The 18,871-nt window shown below is 35.9% G+C and overlaps 1 protein-coding gene across 1 annotated transcript; it reads left to right on the top strand.

The window, feature by feature from the left end:
• Positions 1-212: 212 nt before the first annotated feature.
• On the top strand, positions 213-18,871 carry LOC135783232 (protein NLRC3). Its single transcript, XM_073815319.1, has 12 exons — positions 213-321; positions 2,642-2,917; positions 3,101-3,156; positions 3,546-4,003; positions 4,374-4,688; positions 7,800-7,841; positions 7,952-9,740; positions 11,393-11,566; positions 13,402-13,575; positions 14,774-14,947; positions 15,782-15,828; positions 15,914-18,871. The coding sequence occupies exons 5-12, from the start codon at positions 4,433-4,435 to the stop codon at positions 16,462-16,464; spliced, it is 3,207 nt and encodes a 1,068-aa protein (XP_073671420.1). The 5' UTR covers positions 213-321; positions 2,642-2,917; positions 3,101-3,156; positions 3,546-4,003; positions 4,374-4,432; the 3' UTR covers positions 16,465-18,871.

Raw genomic sequence — 18,871 nt, 5'->3', positions numbered from 1 at the left:
GATCTAAATGTTTACTGGATCGCCGTTTCGGTTTTTATCAATTTTTTATTTTTCAAAATTCAAGATTATTAAAATGGGCAAGTCCACAAATGTCACCGATTTTTTTTTACGAATAAAATAAAATAAAAATAAATAAATAAAATATAAAATCACTGGCGCTAGTTGTCCAGTAGGGGTGGGCGAGACCCGTCCCGCAGCAGGTGAGTGACAACCAGGAAATCTTCCGAGTTTCGGTTCAGTGCTCTTCAAGTAAAACCACATCTATACATCAAATTTCGAGATCGACTTAAAGTGCACATCATTTGTGTTTCTATATAAAAGGTAAGACTTTATGTAGGTGTGGTAAGACTTAGTTAACGTTACGCAATTACTCTTGACAGTTTGAGTTGAGTTAAACTCTGCGAACTTTATCATAAATCATGTGAGAAGGTTTGGGCACAAATACGTTTATATACATTTAGTAACGAGTGTGTGTCAGACAACTTCCGATATAAAAATGCTAAAAGTTTTCTATGAAGGTGAGGTTTAGGGGGTAGAAAATATCGGGTTGATTTTATTGAAAGTGATTTACATGGAAATTGTTTAAAAAAATAAAAACGGTAGGTCTACATAAAAGTAAAAATAAGAGATCACATCAACAACAACAACAACAACTACAAGCTTAATAAAAGTCCTCATAATGATAGCTGCATCAACATTATAATTAGAGACGGTTTCAACGATATCACTTAAAAAAAAAAAAAAAATCATCTTTTTTTGACCGTCTCTATAGAGACACAACACCATGTTAGTGCAGATATAGAAAATGTAAATATAATCGCATACAAAATAAAAGTTTGTGTTTGCATAATATATTTGTGTTTGTAATAATTATGTATATATATTAATACACACGTACATGTATACATTTTAAAAAAAATGTTACTTATGTATATTTTTATATAATAAGGTGACCAGATTTTTAAAATGAAAACCGGGGACATTTCCTAGTTAAATGGTGAAAATCTCATTAAAATCTCATTTGTTGTTATCTATGAATTATAAAATGGGGACAAAATGTTTTTTTTAAGTTTTCTTTTTTTTATTGTTGTACTGCAAAAAATGACTTTTTTCTTACTTAATAGTATTTTTGTCTTATTTTCAGCACAAATATCTAAAAAATCTTAAAACAAGATGCATTTTCTTGATAAGCAAATCCCCTAAGAAAAATCTAGCTTTAAGACAAAAATAAATACATTTAAGTGAATTTGTGCTTAAAACATGCAAAAAAATATTTTTCTTGAATTAAGTAAGTAGTGGTAGATTTTTTTTGCTTGTTTTAAGCACAAATTTGATATTTTGGTCTAAAAATTAGAGTTATATTCTTAGGTCATTTTGCCCATCAAGAAAATGAATATTGACTTAAGAATTGTTTTGTATTTGTACTGAAAACAAGAGAAAAATACTAATAAGAAAGTCATTTTTTCCAATGTTTCTAATTCAATTAATTGAACAATTTCTGTAGCCTAAAAATCTATTTTCTCCCGTTTTTTACACAAGAGACATACCTCATCAAAAATTACTTCTAAGGTACTACTTCTGCTGATTTCATAACATTGTAAACGTGAAGAACAGAAGGAATAATGCAAAATGTAAACATATTTAGCACAAAACAAATGCTCCGTAACATACTGTGATCAGTTCACTTCATTGGTTTATTATTTTAATTTAACATGAGTAGTTAGTACCTTAAGCCCTTAACTTTACCTGTTTTCATATCTTATGATAACTTGATTGATGATAATGATGCTTTTTCATGTGTCTCGTTGTAAATTCTTCATCGCTAAATCAGTGGCATGTGCAAGTAATAAGTAGCTCACGGCTTCCTTTGCTGGTGAAAATAATCATTACATGATTGCTCCGGTCTGGTACTACAAACGCTATGTTTATCGGGTTTTAGTGCATTTGCTGGTTGTTTTGGACAACCCAGTCTCACCCCATTTCGTCAATATTTGACGACACTTGACCATTCGTCATATGTTGACGTGAAGGGTATACCTTTCGCGTCATTTTTTGACGAACTGGGGACTTCAATACTATTACGTCCGTTGCATTCTCTTTCCTATTTTATTACCATTTGCGCGTCGGTTTAGGGTTAGATTTACATAATGACATCCCTACCCAAACCTAACTCTAACCCCAACGCCAGGTGACAACTGTTTCTAACCCCAACGCCAGGTGACAACTGTTTAATTTCGCGTACACTGTTTAATTTCGCGTACACTGTTTAATTTTGCGTAATCTAACCCTAAACCGACGCGCAAATGGTAATAAAATAGGAAAGAGAATGCAACGGACGTAATAGTATTGAAGTCCCCAGTTCGTCAAAAAATGACGCGAAAGGTATACCCTTCACGTCAACATATGACGAATGGTCAAGTGTCGTCAAATATTGACGAAATGGGGTGAGACTGTGTTATTTTGGACATGCTGTAAAACGGGGACATTTCCGGGGACAGCTTCAGTCGGGGACAGAACACCAAAAAACGGGACTGTCCCCGGAAAACGGGGACGTCTGGTCACCTTATTATATAATACACTCACTTAAAGGATTATTAGGAACATCATACTAAAACTGTGTTTGACCCCCTTTTACCTTCAGAACTGCCGTGGCATTGATTCAACAAGGTGCTGAAAGCATTCTTTACATCGAGGGCACAAAGCTCCCGTTCCACCACATCCCAAAGATGCTCTTTTGGGTTGAGATCTGGTGACTGTGGGGGCCATTTAAGTACAGTGAACTCATGGTCATGTTCAAGAAACCAATTTGAAATGATTCGAGATTGTGACATGGTGCATTATCCTGCTGGAAGTAGCCATCAGAGGATGAGTACATGGTGGTCATAAAAGGATGGACATGGTCAGAAACAATGCTCAGGTAGGTTGTGGCATTTAAACGATGCCCAATTGGCACTAATGGGCCTAAAGTGTGCCAAGAAAACATCTCCCACACCATTACACCACCACCACCAGCCTGCACAGTGGTAACAAGGCATGATGGATCCATGTTCTCATTCTGTTTATGCCAAATTCTGACTCTACCATCTGAATGTCTCAACAGAAATCGAGACTCATCAGACCAGGCAACATTTTCCAGTCTTCAACTGTCCAATTTCGGTGAGCATGTGCAAATTGTAGCCTCTTTTTCTTATTTGTAGTGGAAATGAGTGGTACCCGGTGGGGTCTTCTGTTGTTGTAGCTCATCCGCCTCAAGGTTGTGCGTGTTGTGGCTTCACAAATGCTTTGCTGCATACCTCGGTTGTAACGAGTGGTTATTTCAATCAAAGTTACTCTTTTATCAGCTTGAATCAGTCGGCTCATTTTCCTCTGACCTCTAGCATCAACAAGGCATTTTCGCCCACAGGACTGCCAAATACTGGATGTTTTTCTCTTTTCACACCATTCTTTGTAAACCCTAGAAATGGTTGTGCGTGAAAATCCCAGTAACTGAGCAGATTATGAAATACTCACCTTAAATCACCTTTCTTTCCCATTCTGACATTCAGTTTGGAGTTCAGGAGATTTTCTTGACCAGGACCACAACCCTAAATGCATTGAAGCAACTGCCATGTGATTGGTTGATTAGATAATTGCATTAATGAGATAATGAACAGGTGTTCCTAATAATTCTTTAGGTGAGTGTATATGTACACACATATATACATATACACACACACATATATATATATTATGCAAAAACAAACGTTTATTTTGTATGTGATTAATCGCGATTAATCTTTTGACAGCCTTAATATAAATTCAGAAACTGACAGAGCCGCTCTGAATCTAGTGTGTTGGTAAACATGCCTGCATTTGACAAATTTGTAAAGTGGTATAACAATGAGGTATATGTGTAAAGTCATGTGACTGAATTGGAAATTCATAGTATTTGTGTTATGCTCTTTTTTATTCAAATACATGTGAGAAGAAAGCGCCTTTGTTAAAAGCCATAAAGTATAAAAAAGTAAGTACATTTTCTTTTACTTAGCTTTAAGATGTTATCAAGCATATCCAATAGACATCAGCTATTCTCCTCTTTGGTAAATGTAGCTCCTGAAGGCTTCATGTATGAAAACAGCACCATGTCAGCAGAAAGCATACAGAACCGGAAGCGTAGTACTATGTTAACAGAAATGCTGAATTTTTTTGCGCATATACCCTATTGTGTTGTCTAAATTATAATGCAGATTCATTCATGCAAATATATGTGAGAAAAGGTTAACAAGCTCCTTCATATTTGTTACTTATATTCTAAAACATCATATAAACATAAAACATAAAATTTGACATAAAAACATAAAAATTGTTTAAATGACCTGTTTTTTTCTGCAAAGGATCCTCTGCGTTTTACTGTTTTTCGTCTGGTCCAGCAGAAGTCGGTGAGAGATGAACGATGGCGTCTGTTTTAGAACTGCTTCACGAAACGCTGGACGACCTGGAAGAAGACAAGCTGAAGAGATTCAAAAGCATCCTGAGACATGATGGACCAATTCCAGCTTCTAAACTGGAGAAGGCAGATGTCACGGACACGGTGGATAAAATGTTGGAGTGTTTTGAGAGGGAAGGAGCTGTGAAGATCACAATAAACATTCTGAGAAAGATGAACCAGAATCAGTTGGCTGAACAGTTGGAGATGAAGCACTCAGAAGGTAATGAGAGCACATGGAGCGAGAGACGCTGTATGTTTGTAGGAGGGTGTTGAGTTTGTCTGGACACAGGTTTTAGTCTGGACACAGGTTTTAGTCTGGACATAGGTTTTATGCTGCATGCAGACGGCCAGTTACTTTAAAATAATTTGCACTGACACATCTTAAAGTCCCCCTGTACTCAAGTCACTTAACATCTAATATATTTACACAATAATAATAATATGTTATTTCATTTTCATATTTTTTCTATCAATTTATCTCTAAGTAAGGTGATTATTTTCTCAAGTGTGAAAGTGTCTATTAATAGACTGAACCATTGGGGAATAGATACTTTTGGTCTGTTATTTCAGTTTAATAATATTCCTTTTTTCGCGAGTATTGATAAAATAAAGATACGTTATTTTTCTTGTAAAGCGTTCATAGTAGAAATATCTCCCAAAAGTACTGAAGGAGATAAGGAGAGATTAAGGCTTAACATCACTTCAAGTTTATATAGAATTTCTGTATAACTACACACTTTACCTAGATTTATGAATATGCAAATTAGTAACCGCGAATTAATCCCCGCCTCCACTCAGTTGCACAACTCTGGCCATAGATATAAATATGCGAATTAATCCTTGCCTCCACTTAGTCGCACAACTCTGAGCATAGATATAAATATGCAAATTAATCCTCGCCTCCACCTAATTGCACAACTCTGACCATAGATATAAATAGGCGAATTAATCCTCGCCTCCACTTAGTCGCACAACTCTGACCATAGATATAAATAGGCGAATTAATCCCCGCCTCCATTCAGTTGCACAACTCTGACCATAGATATAAATGCGAATTAATCCCCGCCTCCACTCTTTCACACAACTCTTGCCATAGATATAAATATGCGAATTAATCCTCGCCTCCACTTAGTCGCACAACTCTGACCATAGATATAAATATGCGAATTAAGCCCCGCGTCCACTCAGGCGCACAACTTTGACCATAGATATAAATATGCGAATTAATCCCCACCTCCACTCAGTTGCACAACTCTGACCATAGATATAAATGCGAATTAATCCCCGCCTCCACTCTTTCACACAACTCTTGCCATAGATATAAATATGCGAATTAATCCTCGCCTCCACTTAGTCGCACAACTCTGACCATAGATATAAATATGCGAATTAAGCCCCGCGTCCACTCAGGCGCACAACTTTGACCATAGATATAAATATGCGAATTAATCCTCGCCTCCACTTAGTCGCACAACTCTGACCATAGATATAAATATGCGAATTAAGCCCCGCGTCCACTCAGGCGCACAACTTTGACCATAGATATAAATATGCGAATTAATCCCCACCTCCACTCAGTTGCACAACTTTGACCATAGATATAAATATGCAAATTAATCCCTGCCTCCACTCAGTCGCAAAACTCTGACCATAGATATAAATATGCGAATTAATCCTTGCCTCCACTCAGTCGCACAACTCTGACCATAGATATAAATATGCTAATTAATCCTCGCCTCCACCTAATTGCACAACTCTGACCATAGATATAAATAGGCGAATTAATCCCCGCCTCCATTCAGTTGCACAACTCTGACCACCATAGATATAAATGCGAATTAATCCCCGCCTCCACTCTTTCGCACAACTCTTTCCATAGATATAAATATGCGAATTAATCCTCGCCTCCACTCAGTTGCACAACTTTGACCATAGATATAAATATGCGAATTAATCCTCGCCTCCACTTAGTCGCACAACTCTGACCATAGATATAAATATGCGAATTAAGCCCCGCGTCCACTCAGGCGCACAACTTTGACCATAGATATAAATATGCGAATTAATCCCCACCTCCACTCAGTTGCACAACTTTGACCATAGATATAAATATGCAAATTAATCCCTGCCTCCACTCAGTCGCAAAACTCTGACCATAGATATAAATATGCGAATTAATCCTTGCCTCCACTCAGTCGCACAACTCTGACCATAGATATAAATATGCTAATTAATCCTCGCCTCCACCTAATTGCACAACTCTGACCATAGATATAAATAGGCGAATTAATCCCCGCCTCCATTCAGTTGCACAACTCTGACCACCATAGATATAAATGCGAATTAATCCCCGCCTCCACTCTTTCGCACAACTCTTTCCATAGATATAAATATGCGAATTAATCCTCGCCTCCACTTAGTCACACAACTCTGACCATAGATATAAATATGCGAATTAAGCCCCGCGTCCACTCAGGCGCACAACTTTGACCATAGATATAAATATGTGAATTAATCCCCACCTCCACTCAGTTGCACAACTCTGGCCATAGATATAAATATGCGAATTAATCCTTGCCTCCACTTAGTCGCACAACTCTGAGCATAGATATAAATATGCAAATTAACTCAGTTAATTTCACTCAGTCACACAACTCGGACCATAGATATAAATATGCAAATTAATCCTTGCCTCCACTTAGTCGCACAACTCTGACCATAGATATAAATATGCGAATTAAGCCCCGCGTCTACTCAGGCGCACAACTTTGACCATAGATATAAATATGCAAATTAATCCCCGCCTCCACTTAGTCGCACAACTCTGACCATAGATATAAATATGCAAATTAACTCAGTTAATTCCACTCAGTCACACAACTCTGACCATAGATATAAATATGCGAATTAAGCGCCGCGTCCACTCAGGCGCACAACTTTGACCATAGATATAAATATGCGAATTAATCCTCACCTCCACTCAGTTGCACAACTCTGACCATAGATATATTTATGTGAATTAATCCTTGCCTCCACTCAGTCGCACAACTCTGACCATAGATATAAATATGCAAATTTAGCCCCGCCTCCACTCAGGCCCACAACTCTGACCGTAGATATACTATATAGTATATAATTGTAATTTAATGACTTTTTCCTTGAAAAAAATAGAGTAAATGATTACTCTTATTTTTCCAGTAATTTAATGACAGTAATTACTGATGTAATTAAACTAAATATGGGGTGCACATTTTGTTTCAGAACACATTTTCCAAGTTATATTTTACTTGTATTGTCATTCTCATTCATTCTCATTTATTCTTGTATTCAGTGATTCAGAGAGACCATTTCAAGCCCGTAGAGAAGCAAACAGGTGAGCAAGAAATCATTCTGACAACACAATGTGTTTCATTAAACAATTACTGCAACATTTATTATTGATGCAAATCAGTGGGAACAAAAAATCACTTTATTTCCCAACAGAGGATTTTGCGCTGAATGAATTTTTGAAAAGTCACAGAACAAACATGAAGGAAAAAGCAGAACATATTTTCGAGGGCAAAAAGGAAAACGAAGCCCTTCTCAAGGATGTTTACACCGAGCTCTTTATCACAGAGGGAGATGTTGAAAGAGTCAATGAAGAACATGAGATACTGAAGATCGACGATGCCTTCAAGAGCCCGAAATCAGAGGACAGGTCAATCAGCTGCAATGAAATATTTAATTTACTTCTGAAAAATAATAAGAAAAAGATCATTCTAACCAAAGGCATCGCTGGCATCGGAAAAACCGTGTCCGTGCATAAGTTCATCTTGGACTGGGCGGAAGGGAAATCCAATCAGGATATATCCTGCATGTTCCTGCTGCCGTTTCGAGAGATTAACTTTGTCAAAGATAAAGAATTCAATCTCCACGAGTTTCTTCTGGTGTTTTATCCTGAACTGAAAGAAGTCGATAAAGCAAAGTTATATAAGAGCTGTAATCTTGCATTTATCTTCGATGGACTCGATGAGAGTCGCTTGCCTTTACATTTCGAAAGCGGAATGGTGTCGAGCATCGAGGAAAGATCGACCGTTGATGAACTGTTTACAAATCTGGTCAGGGGGAATCTGCTTCCGTCAGCCCTCATCTGGGTCACCTCCCGTCCAGCGGCGGCCAATCAGATCCCTCCCGAGTTTGTAGGTTTGTACATGGAGGTGCGAGGATTCACTGACAAACATAAGGAGGAGTATTTCAGAAATAGATTTAAAGATGAGGCTCAGGCCTCCGACGTCATCGTGCGCATCAAGACGTCTCGTAGTCTCTATATCATGTGCTACATTCCTGTGTTCTGTTGGATCACCGCCACCGTTCTTAAGGAGACTCTCATCAAGAACGACACGGGTGATGTCAACACAACGCTCACCGAAATGTACATTCACTTCCTGCTTATACAGATGAATATGAAGAACCGTAAGTATGACCGAAAATCAGAGAGAGTTCGTACAAAGCTCTTAGAATCAAATAAAGCCATGATTTTGAAGTTAGCTAAGCTAGCGTTCGAGCAGCTAAAGCAGAAAAACACAATGTTTTATGAGGAAGAACTGAGGGAATGTGGGATTGATGTGAACGAAGATTCCGAGGGCACGGGAATGCTCACGGAGATCTTTAAGACGGAAGCCGGACTTCACGAGATGAAGGTCTTCTGCTTCGTGCATCTGAGCGTTCAAGAGTTTCTGGCCGCGCTGCACGTCTTCCTCTGCTATCTGAACAAGAACATGGAAGAGCTTTCTTTTTTTTTCAAAGAGAAAAGAGCTCCAGTGCAAAACCTCACATTGCATGAATTTCTGAGGGAGGCGGTTAACAAAACCGTTCAGAGCAAGACGGGACATTTCGATCTGTTTTTGCGATTTCTGTTAGGGATTTCACTGGAATCCAATCAGAAGCTGCTAAAAGGACTGTTGACGCACACCGAAGACAGCGCAGAAAGCGTGGTGAAAACAACAAACTACATTAAAAAACAAATCCATGTTCAGGACATTTCAGCTGAAGTCTCTGTCAATCTGTTTTACTGCTTACTGGAGCTCAAAGACAGTTCATTGTGGACGGACATTCACAGATATCTAAACTCAGAAGCTCATCCGGGCGGATACGTGCCGTCTTCCATGTGTTCGGTGCTGGTGTATGTGCTGCTGATGTCAGAGAAAGTTTTGGATGAGTTTGATGTGAAGATGTACAACACGTCAGACTACAAAAGACTCCTCCCGGCTGTGAGATGCTGCGTAAAAGCCCAGTGAGTTTGATTCTACATTAGAAAATGATTTCAAGGCAAACACTGTCTAAAATATTTGCATCATTTTTTGATTTTGTGTTGTGTTATAAATCCAATTTATTTAGAGTCATGGCACCCATGGTACACTGAAAAAACAAACTTTTTGGTGCAGTAATATATATTAGATGAACTCTCATAATTTCTACATAATAATATTAAAATTTATTGAGAACTAGATTTTCTTAAGTAAAATGATTATAAATACACAATTAATTCATGTAGAAAATGAACTGTGTGGGAATAGTAAGTCGTATTAGATATTTTCTTGTATTTTTTTAACTGTTTTAAAGTCACTGTACAGTCTTAAAATAATTAAGTACATTTTTATCAAAAACTTTAGCAGATTCAAGTAAAAAAGCTTAGTTCATTTAACTTAAGAATATTATATACATTAAACTAAAAAAATTCAAGTAAAATATACTTAAATTTATCTGCACATGTTGTAAGGAATACCCACAATCCTTTGTGCCTGAATATTTTTTATTTTTTAAGCTTTATCACAGAATAAGAACTGATAAGAACTTTAACTGCTTAAATATTTGTTAATAAAATGTCATAAAGGTTTTAAGCTCTTTTATTATTGAATTTGGTTGAGTCACCATTCAGGTGATCAGTTTTTCTTTACATGAACCCTGTTCAGAACATTATATTGTATTTCTCTCCACAGTGCTGGCAATGCATTTCAAAAATGCAGTTTGTGTGCGTTTCTTTTCAGAATCAAGTTTATTCAATGAATTTTGTGTTATATTTATAACACTAAAAATAACTAAGTACATAGAACTATGTTAAAGAAAATAACAAAGAGTAAATACGATTTATTTAATATTTTTAGGACAGCAATGCTTCAATTTTCAAAAAAACAAAAAAAAAAAACAAATAGACTTTACCTAAATTATTAAAATAACTTCTTAAAAAAATGAAGTAACATTTACTTATTATTTAACATATGTTTTTCATGCATTATTAAGTAGATTTTATTTTATTTTAGAAGGTAAGTTGTACTTAAAAAAGCAGTACATTTTACTTTAAAAAGGTTTGTGCAAATTGTTATGAGAATTTTTTAAAGTAAATTTTACAAGTTGTTTTTTCAGTGTAAATATTAGCAAAGAAAGCTATAAAAAATAATAAAGCTTTTTATTATTAAAAAAAAATAAAAAAAATAAAGCTTTAATAAAAAAAATCACAAAAATATGATGTTTCATTGAAGTATAAAAATAAATGTTTTTCTCTAATACACACTGGACACAGTTATTGACACCCCTAGAAATGTTTATGAGTGAAATATCTCTGAAGTATATTAACATTGAGATTAAGATTTTCTTGGCAAACCATGGTGACTAGAAACATGATGTCATGATGATGTTTCACAAGAGAATACACCGTGTGCAGAATTATTAGGCAAGTTGTATTTTTGAGGATTACTTTTGTTATTTTACAACTACAGTGCTCTTAATCAATGTCTGATAAATTATCTTGTAAAATCAAACTAAAGAGGTGCATGGATTTTGTAAGCCTGCCTGTGTAGTTTTTGTTTTTTTCCGGGCCTTTGAATGTATATTGCAAACCTGTTCATGCAAAAACGCACACAAATATATGTCTTGATATGTTGATAGGTTTGGCAGGTGTGGTCTGGATGAAGCATGCTGTGAAATTGTGTCTTCGGCTCTACAGTCACCCAACTGTCCGCTGATAGAGCTGGACTTGAGTGATAATGACCTGAAGGATTCAGGAGTGATGCTGATCTCTGATGCTCTCAAGAGTTCACACTGTCAACTAAAGATACTGAGGTTTGTTTCACTTTATTTGTTAAAGCGTGAAAATCTGACTTTTTTAAAAAAGTGCTATAATTGGGTCCCCACTGCTTCTATCAACCTAGAAATCCTGAAAAAGATCAACCCACTAACTTAATTTTGGTAAACCATTTTTTTTGCAAATTTTGCTTGTTTTGTGAGGTACACGGTAAAAAATACTTTGCTGCCTTAAATTTTTTTGTTAAATCAACTCACATTTACAAGTCACGTTAACAGAGATGAGTTACGAGTCACAACTTATAGACCGTTTCAGCAGTAACAACATAAACAAGCCGCTGTCGCGGTCCGCACGTAACTTCCGGTAAACTCCGCTAATAATAAATAACATCAAAGTTCTTTAAACATAGTTTATTTATATAATAAGCAAACAAAACAACACATAGATTACCTAGGAAACCAAAACATTTGTTATTTTCGACGAGGCATTTGTTCAAGAGATCAGTTTAGCAACTAGTCAGACCATTAAAAAACAAAACAAAACCGGAAGTAAGGTTCGGATCCAGACGTGTATCACGTGCGTCCGATGAAACCGTCTATAAAATAACGTAATAACAACTCACTCATCTCTAGTCAGGATAAATAATAGTAAATTGAAATGACTTGTAAATCTGAGTTGATTCAACAAAATATTTTAAGGCAGCAAAGTATTTTTTAGCAAGGCCAATTACAATAATACCACCCCTTAATCTGCACCATCCAACCAAAAAAATATATTCCTTTATTTAATACATATAACAAAATAAAGGGGTGATTTCCCAGACAGGGATTAGACTAGTCCTAGACTAAAAAAATTTTAAGAGCTGTCCAAACAGAAATCAACTTGCACTAACATATCTTAAAATACATCAGTACTCTTTATTTTGCCTCAAAATGTATTGCAAGTAATGTTTTTAGTAGGCATGTTTGTTAAAACTAGTTATATTTAATAATTAAAATAAGGCCTAGTAAACTAATCCCTATCTGGGAAACCACACCGTAGAGTTTGAAAGTTAAGAATATCTTAACGTGAGCTTGCATTGTGAGAAAAGAATCAGAAGGCGGTTTTGTACAGTTTGAAACTTTATATAATGTTTCTATTAATAAATGTCAGGGATTGAGAGATCTGAAACAGAATACTGTAGCATTATGTCTTTATTTCTATTGTGTGAAACCATCACAAGGTCAATTCAATCCTTACTGCCTTAAAATGTCACCGGTTGGAAACAGACTTGGTATAGTCACTTCACATGCTCAGTAATTCATATTTGAAAATGATATGAAAAAATAAAGATGAAAAAGAGATAAAAAATATATATTTAAATTAGATTTCTATTCTCATTTTTCGTTTGGGTTTGTGTCTGTATTTAACGGTTGATGGTGATGGCAACCACACCACAATTGCACATCGACTCACAATAACTTTTAAGCATGGACAAAACCCAGCAAGCAATTTTGCTTTTAAAAGACATCTAGCCGTCCAAACACATCCCCAGACGTCTAGGTTAAAACGAGACAAAATTGGTGCTGTGAGTGAAAATTTCATAGACATCCAACTCTAACTCAAAAATAAATCAATAAATGAAAGCAAACAGCTTGTAATCACTTTTGACTTTGCTTACATAATGGATCTCACAACAAGTTATTTTGGCAAAAACCACATTAAATATCAAAATTTCAAAAGTTTATTTGTCTAGAAGTAGGTTACCCAAAGCCTGACTATATCAGATCTATCGTTAACCTACATTGTGAAAAAAATTCAAGATATTCAAGAAAAAAAAGAGGACCGCAAAAGTGCATGTTTGGTTACATGGATGTGTAATATTTCTGTTCAGATTGGCGATGTGTGGTCTCAGTGCTGAGTGCTGTGAAAGTTTGGCTTCGGCTCTCGGATCACTAAACTGTCCACTTAGAGATCTGGAGCTGAGTAACAATGACCTGCAGGTTTCAGGAGTAAAACTTATCTCTGCTGGACTGAAGAGTTCACATTGTCAACTGGAGATACTGAGGTTTGAGTCTCATAACAATGTTTTCAGACAGCATAAATAAGTGCTACTTAACTCATTCCCTGCCAACCTTTTTTTTTTAAAGTTTCACAAAATGGCGAAAATTTTCTCCTTTAAAAATATAAACATACAAATATATCAAATGAAAGAACAGACCCTCTGCTTTCACAGAAACAAATCGGAAAAAAACGTTTCATTCTATCTATATTTGTTCTCTTAACTCTTAAAGGTGCAGTGTGTAAAGTTTAGCAGCATCTAGTGGTGAGGTTGCGAATTGCAACCAATGGCTCAGTCCACTGCTCACCCCTTGCTTTTGAAATGCATAGAGAAGAAACGATAGCCAACACAGAAAAAACATGTCATCGTTGGAGACAACTTAGTAAAAAAGTTTGTCTCTTAATGGCTTCTGTAGAAACATGGCGTCACAAAATGGGCACTTCCATGTAAGGGGACCCTCTGTGTATGAAGATAAAAATGTCTCATTCTAAGGTAATAAACACATAACGGTTCATTATGAAAAGGTCTTTATACACACCTGATAATATAGTTTTGTATATTATTTTGCATTTCTGTCAAGAGATCCTTTTAAAAATTACACACTGCACCTTTAAGTATGGGTATTTTTCTTCAAAAATACAAATTTTTTAGCAAAAAAATGTTGTGAAGGAATTTTGTTAGAGATCAGATTCAGAACGATTATCAAAACATACACGAGTTCAAAAGTAATAAATAATCTTTGCTTCAGTTTTTTTGTAAATTGGGTAAGTGCGGTATTACAGATAACCATAAAACTCATCAGGAACACGTTTTTTTTTTCATGCAAATGTTTTCTCTTAATTGACGAGATAAATCATCAATGGCAGGGAAAGATTTAATTTGGTTGGAAAATAGGGAAACAGGGTTCATACACAGCAAAAGAGAAAGTAACTTAAATTAGTTTATTTTCCCAGAAATGTACACAAAGCAATGCAGGATTTATATTTAAGTTTACACTCTAATAACTTTGGGTCGTTTTAACCCATGGGTGGATTAAAACAACCCAACATTACCTGAGTAAGATTATAAACACAAAGTCAAGCAGAACAGAAGTATATATTAGAGATTGAGTAAATGACAATATTGTGCCCCTTCTTTCTCTCAGATGTGCATGTGTTTTCTGGAGAATGAGTCATGTTGATGAATGTTGATGTGTTATCTGTAGATTATCTGGCTGTATGGTGACAGAGGAAGGTTGTTTTTTTCTGGATTCAGCTCTCAATTCAAACCCTTCACATTTGAGAGAGTTGGATCTGAGCTACAATCATCCGGGATATTTAGGAGTCCAGCGGCTTTTTGATAAACTGAACGATCCAAACTACAAACTGGAGATATTGAAGTATGTTGGACATTGATTTGATCTGTCTGTTTATTAAAAAAACTTTAAAAGTGGACGAGTTAATGATCATTGTTTGTCAACAAATAAAAATAATGCAATAAAGTTTTTATTTTATATAAAAAAATAAAAAAGGAAATGTTTAATGCCCAAAAAAATAAAATAAATAAAGCCATACGTCTCAACTAGTTCAAATTTGAATCCAAGTTTCAAATTAAAATGGCAAAACAATGTTTTTTGTCACACTTTTAGTGGTTTTACCATCAAAGGCCACTAGGTGTCATTGGTTTGCTGCATACTATTGTCACAAATACATAAATTACTGTTACTGCATTATTATTACTACTGTAAAATATGAAAATGACATTCTTGGAGCTTTTCAATGGGTTGTCAAGATTTTTAATTGGATATTAGTGTTAATAACAAGTGAGCCCACCTAAGGGTCCATGACATTTTACACAATTGCCCTCAATACATCATTATTTTTGCAAAGTATTGAGGAAATATGAAAACTGTACTCTTAAAGCTTTCCAACGAGTAAATATTGTTTTAATTTTAGTCTTATTATATCGATTTAATAGTTATGCAAACAGTTATGAGAGTTAAGCGGTTTTAATATTTAAATGTTTACTATAGTAATTAGGGGTGTGACGAGATCTCGTGCGATGAGTTTCCCATTCATTTATTTTATCATTGAGGATTTCTTAAAAAATGTACAAATCTCGTCTCGTCTCGTTCTCGTGAACCCAATCTCGTGTCTCGTCTCGTAGATTAAGTGTCTCGTCACACCCATCATTTTAAAATTGTAGTAATAGTAAATTGTGTGTTTGTTTATAGTGTGGATAACAGGGGAGAGTTCAGGATAACAACAGGACTACACAAATGTAAGTCTACACACACACACACACACACACCCTGTAGTCATTGTTGTTATGTTGTGTTATAAATATTCTGTCCTCTCGTGTTTAGATGCCATTAATCTCACACTGGATCCAAACACGGCCCACCCTGATCTCGCTCTGTCCGAAGGAAACACAAAAGTGACCAAGACGACACTGCGGCAGTCTTACCCTGATCATCCCGAGAGATTCGATAAAGTTCCTCAGATTCTGTGTAGAGAGAGTCTGACCGGACGCTGTTACTGGGAGACTGAATGGTGCGGTTGGAGGCGGACTGAAATATCTGTGACATATAAGGGAATCGAGAGGAAAGGCTGGACCGACAACTGTGAGTTGGGACACAATGAAAAGTCCTGGAGTTCGCACTGGTCTGATAATAGCTTTAGTGCCCGTCACAATAAAAAGGAAAAAGTCATTCGACTGCCAGAAAACAGCGGTAGGAGAGTAGGTGTGTATCTGGACTGGACGGCCGGTGTTCTGTCCTTTTACAGCTTCTCTAAAACGCATGAGATCACACACATACACACATTCAAAAACACATTTACCGAACCTCTGTATGCTGCATTCAGAGTTTTTACTGACCACTCAGTGTCACTGCGTCACATAACACTACAAGAATAACACAGACAGACACATGTTTGATTGTTGTGTTATTTTGGGGGACTTGCATGCTGTTATTCAGTTTAATTCATACTTACCGTATTTCTATTGCGCTTTCCACAAGTTTGCATCGTTGCAGCTGTACAGAAAACACACTGTGAAACAAACAGACAACAAATAATAATGTAGTAATATATAGGGATAAGGGACAAAACACACTATAGATTAATTTGGTTTTTTTAATAGGAGTTCAATAGAGGTTATGCATCGACGTCACTTTACCACGTGAACATGCAGGAGCACGCCCCTTTAAGGAAGAATGAGTGGCAAAACATAAAAAAATGGCTGGGTGCCACCTATAGAGCGGGAGGGTAAAGCTCACTTCTAACGGTGCGTTCACACCAGAAGCGAATAAATCACGCACGTAACGTAGTTGGACGCTTGAACATTTTGAGTTAATTTGCGTGTGAAATTTGCGTCATTTGTGCATGAAATTCAGAAGTGAGTACGCTCAATTTGCCGGCTTTAGCTAGCTTTTAGTCTCAATATGAATATATAACTCAAATTGAGTAAAGAGCCAGGTTGTCCAAACTGCTTACTAATTTTCTTCCAAGCAAGATCCTTTTTATTCCTGTTTCTATAAAAATAGGAAGATGTGTTATACAACTCAGGATGTCCTCATGCAGCAACGATGATTTTTTCCTCCATTGTTGTTTAATTTTTCTGCTGCAGCTCCCTACATCATAGTCACATCACTAGTAGAGCAAGCTCCTGATTGGTTAAAAATCGACAGGAATATCTGTCAAAGTTCAGATTTTTCAACTCACCCAAAATGTTCAATTTGTGTCCTTCTTGCCGCCTCATTTGCTCCATCGGATGTCTATCGCGTCTTTGCGTTGACTTAACATGTAAATCACTCATGCTTAACCGTTCATTAACGTCTTATTTGAACGCACCATTATTGGGAAACGCTAACCTCTTTATCACTTGGGTAAAGTAAGTGCAAATACCCCAGGTGTGTTCAATTGGTTTATGATGTCAAAGCACCCCAAGATCAATTTAAAAAACTGCACACACCAGGTGCTTGCTGTTGTGACATCACAATCAAGATGCATTGTGGTCTATGGAGCAGTCTGAATGGGACAAGGATCTGTTCAAATAAACTTCCCTCGTCCATTTCACTATTAGGTGGCACTGAGTGGCTGGTTTGCCAACCACCCCCAAATACCACAAGAAGAAAATCGTGTTCATGTTAGGCAGACACTCAGGGTTCCCATGGGTCATGGAATTTCTGGAATATCATGGAATTTAAAAGGTCTTTTTCAGACATTGAAAGTCAGGGAATTTTTTCTGCAAGTCATGGAATATCAGGGATTTTTGTTTGTTGCTTTAAATTTTAGTTTCAATTTATCAGAATGTAATCTGTTTGCTAACTTGTTACGTAATGAAAAACTATTTTGCAACTGTTTACTGTCTTGTCCAAAGAAGTGGATTTTTTTTTGTTAATTTAGATTTTTGTAAAAATCTTGCATGCACTTAGAGGGTTTTGCAGCTAAAGGCAGTCACATTTGTTAAATACCAATCAAATGACTAAAGTGACACATTTGTGAGTCATTTGTGAGTTATTATTGACTAATAACCTTTTTATTTCCATTAAAGTGAAAATACTAAAACTTAACATAAAAGCCATGATTAGCCATGCATTTTTTGCATCTGAACACCTCATGTAAATTAAAACCATACAAACAGTCTGATGTTAAGGTGAGATTTGTCATGATAAAAAAGAAGAATCTAGTATTTAAACTAGAAATGATGTGTGTAGTTAATTGGCATGATTGATTCTGTAAGATTAATATGAATGGACGATGCTCCCTTTGTTTCCTGTAGAGTCGACTAATATATATCTGATCTAAGTCATTAGGAAAGCAAAGATATCATTGGTTGTGTTTTAATGAAGTGATCTTTTAAGGGATTAAATGTTCTGCTATAGTAAAACCTAATAGTCCCTGTATTAGGCTGAAAGATTTTTCATTTTGACATTAACACAGAAAGGATGGGTAATGATCTGAACTGAGAGGTGTTTGAAATTGAATCTCTGTAAAGTGCATCTTAATTGGGTGTGGAAATGTGTTTTTTTATTTCTTTCATTAAGACTATAGTCTTTAAAGTCACAGTAATGTATTTTTATATGACTCAAATTCCTGTGTTTCTCTCATCTGTGACCTCTCTTGTTGTATGTTTGATGACACTGTATTGATTTCCCTTTTTGAATGTTTCTTAAAATTACACTTTTTTAGACCTTTTCTTTAAGCTTCAATCTTTCTCAGCAAATATTTCACCCATTACTTTGATTTCATTCATTTTTGTAAAAAAATCCATCTGTGTGATTAAATGAGCTGCTTTAGCATAAAAACAATGAATTACTTAA

This window comes from Paramisgurnus dabryanus, chromosome 7, assembly GCF_030506205.2.
Source record: "Paramisgurnus dabryanus chromosome 7, PD_genome_1.1, whole genome shotgun sequence".
In the NCBI taxonomy this organism is placed as follows: Eukaryota; Metazoa; Chordata; class Actinopteri; order Cypriniformes; family Cobitidae; genus Paramisgurnus; species Paramisgurnus dabryanus.
This window is presented reverse-complemented; position numbering and strand designations above follow the sequence as displayed.

What these genes read in the sequence shown, in the direction of transcription:
- LOC135783232 (XM_073815319.1), top strand. Translation starts at nt 4,433, where the DNA reads ATGGCGTCTGTTTTAGAACTGCTTCACGAAACGCTGGACGACCTGGAA. An exon ending in AGATGCTGCGTAAAAGCCCA is followed by an intron (nt 9,741 to 11,392) that starts GTGAGTTTGATT and finishes ATATGTTGATAG; the next exon opens with GTTTGGCAGGTGTGGTCTGG. An exon ending in TGTCAACTAAAGATACTGAG is followed by an intron (nt 11,567 to 13,401) that starts GTTTGTTTCACT and finishes ATTTCTGTTCAG; the next exon opens with ATTGGCGATGTGTGGTCTCA.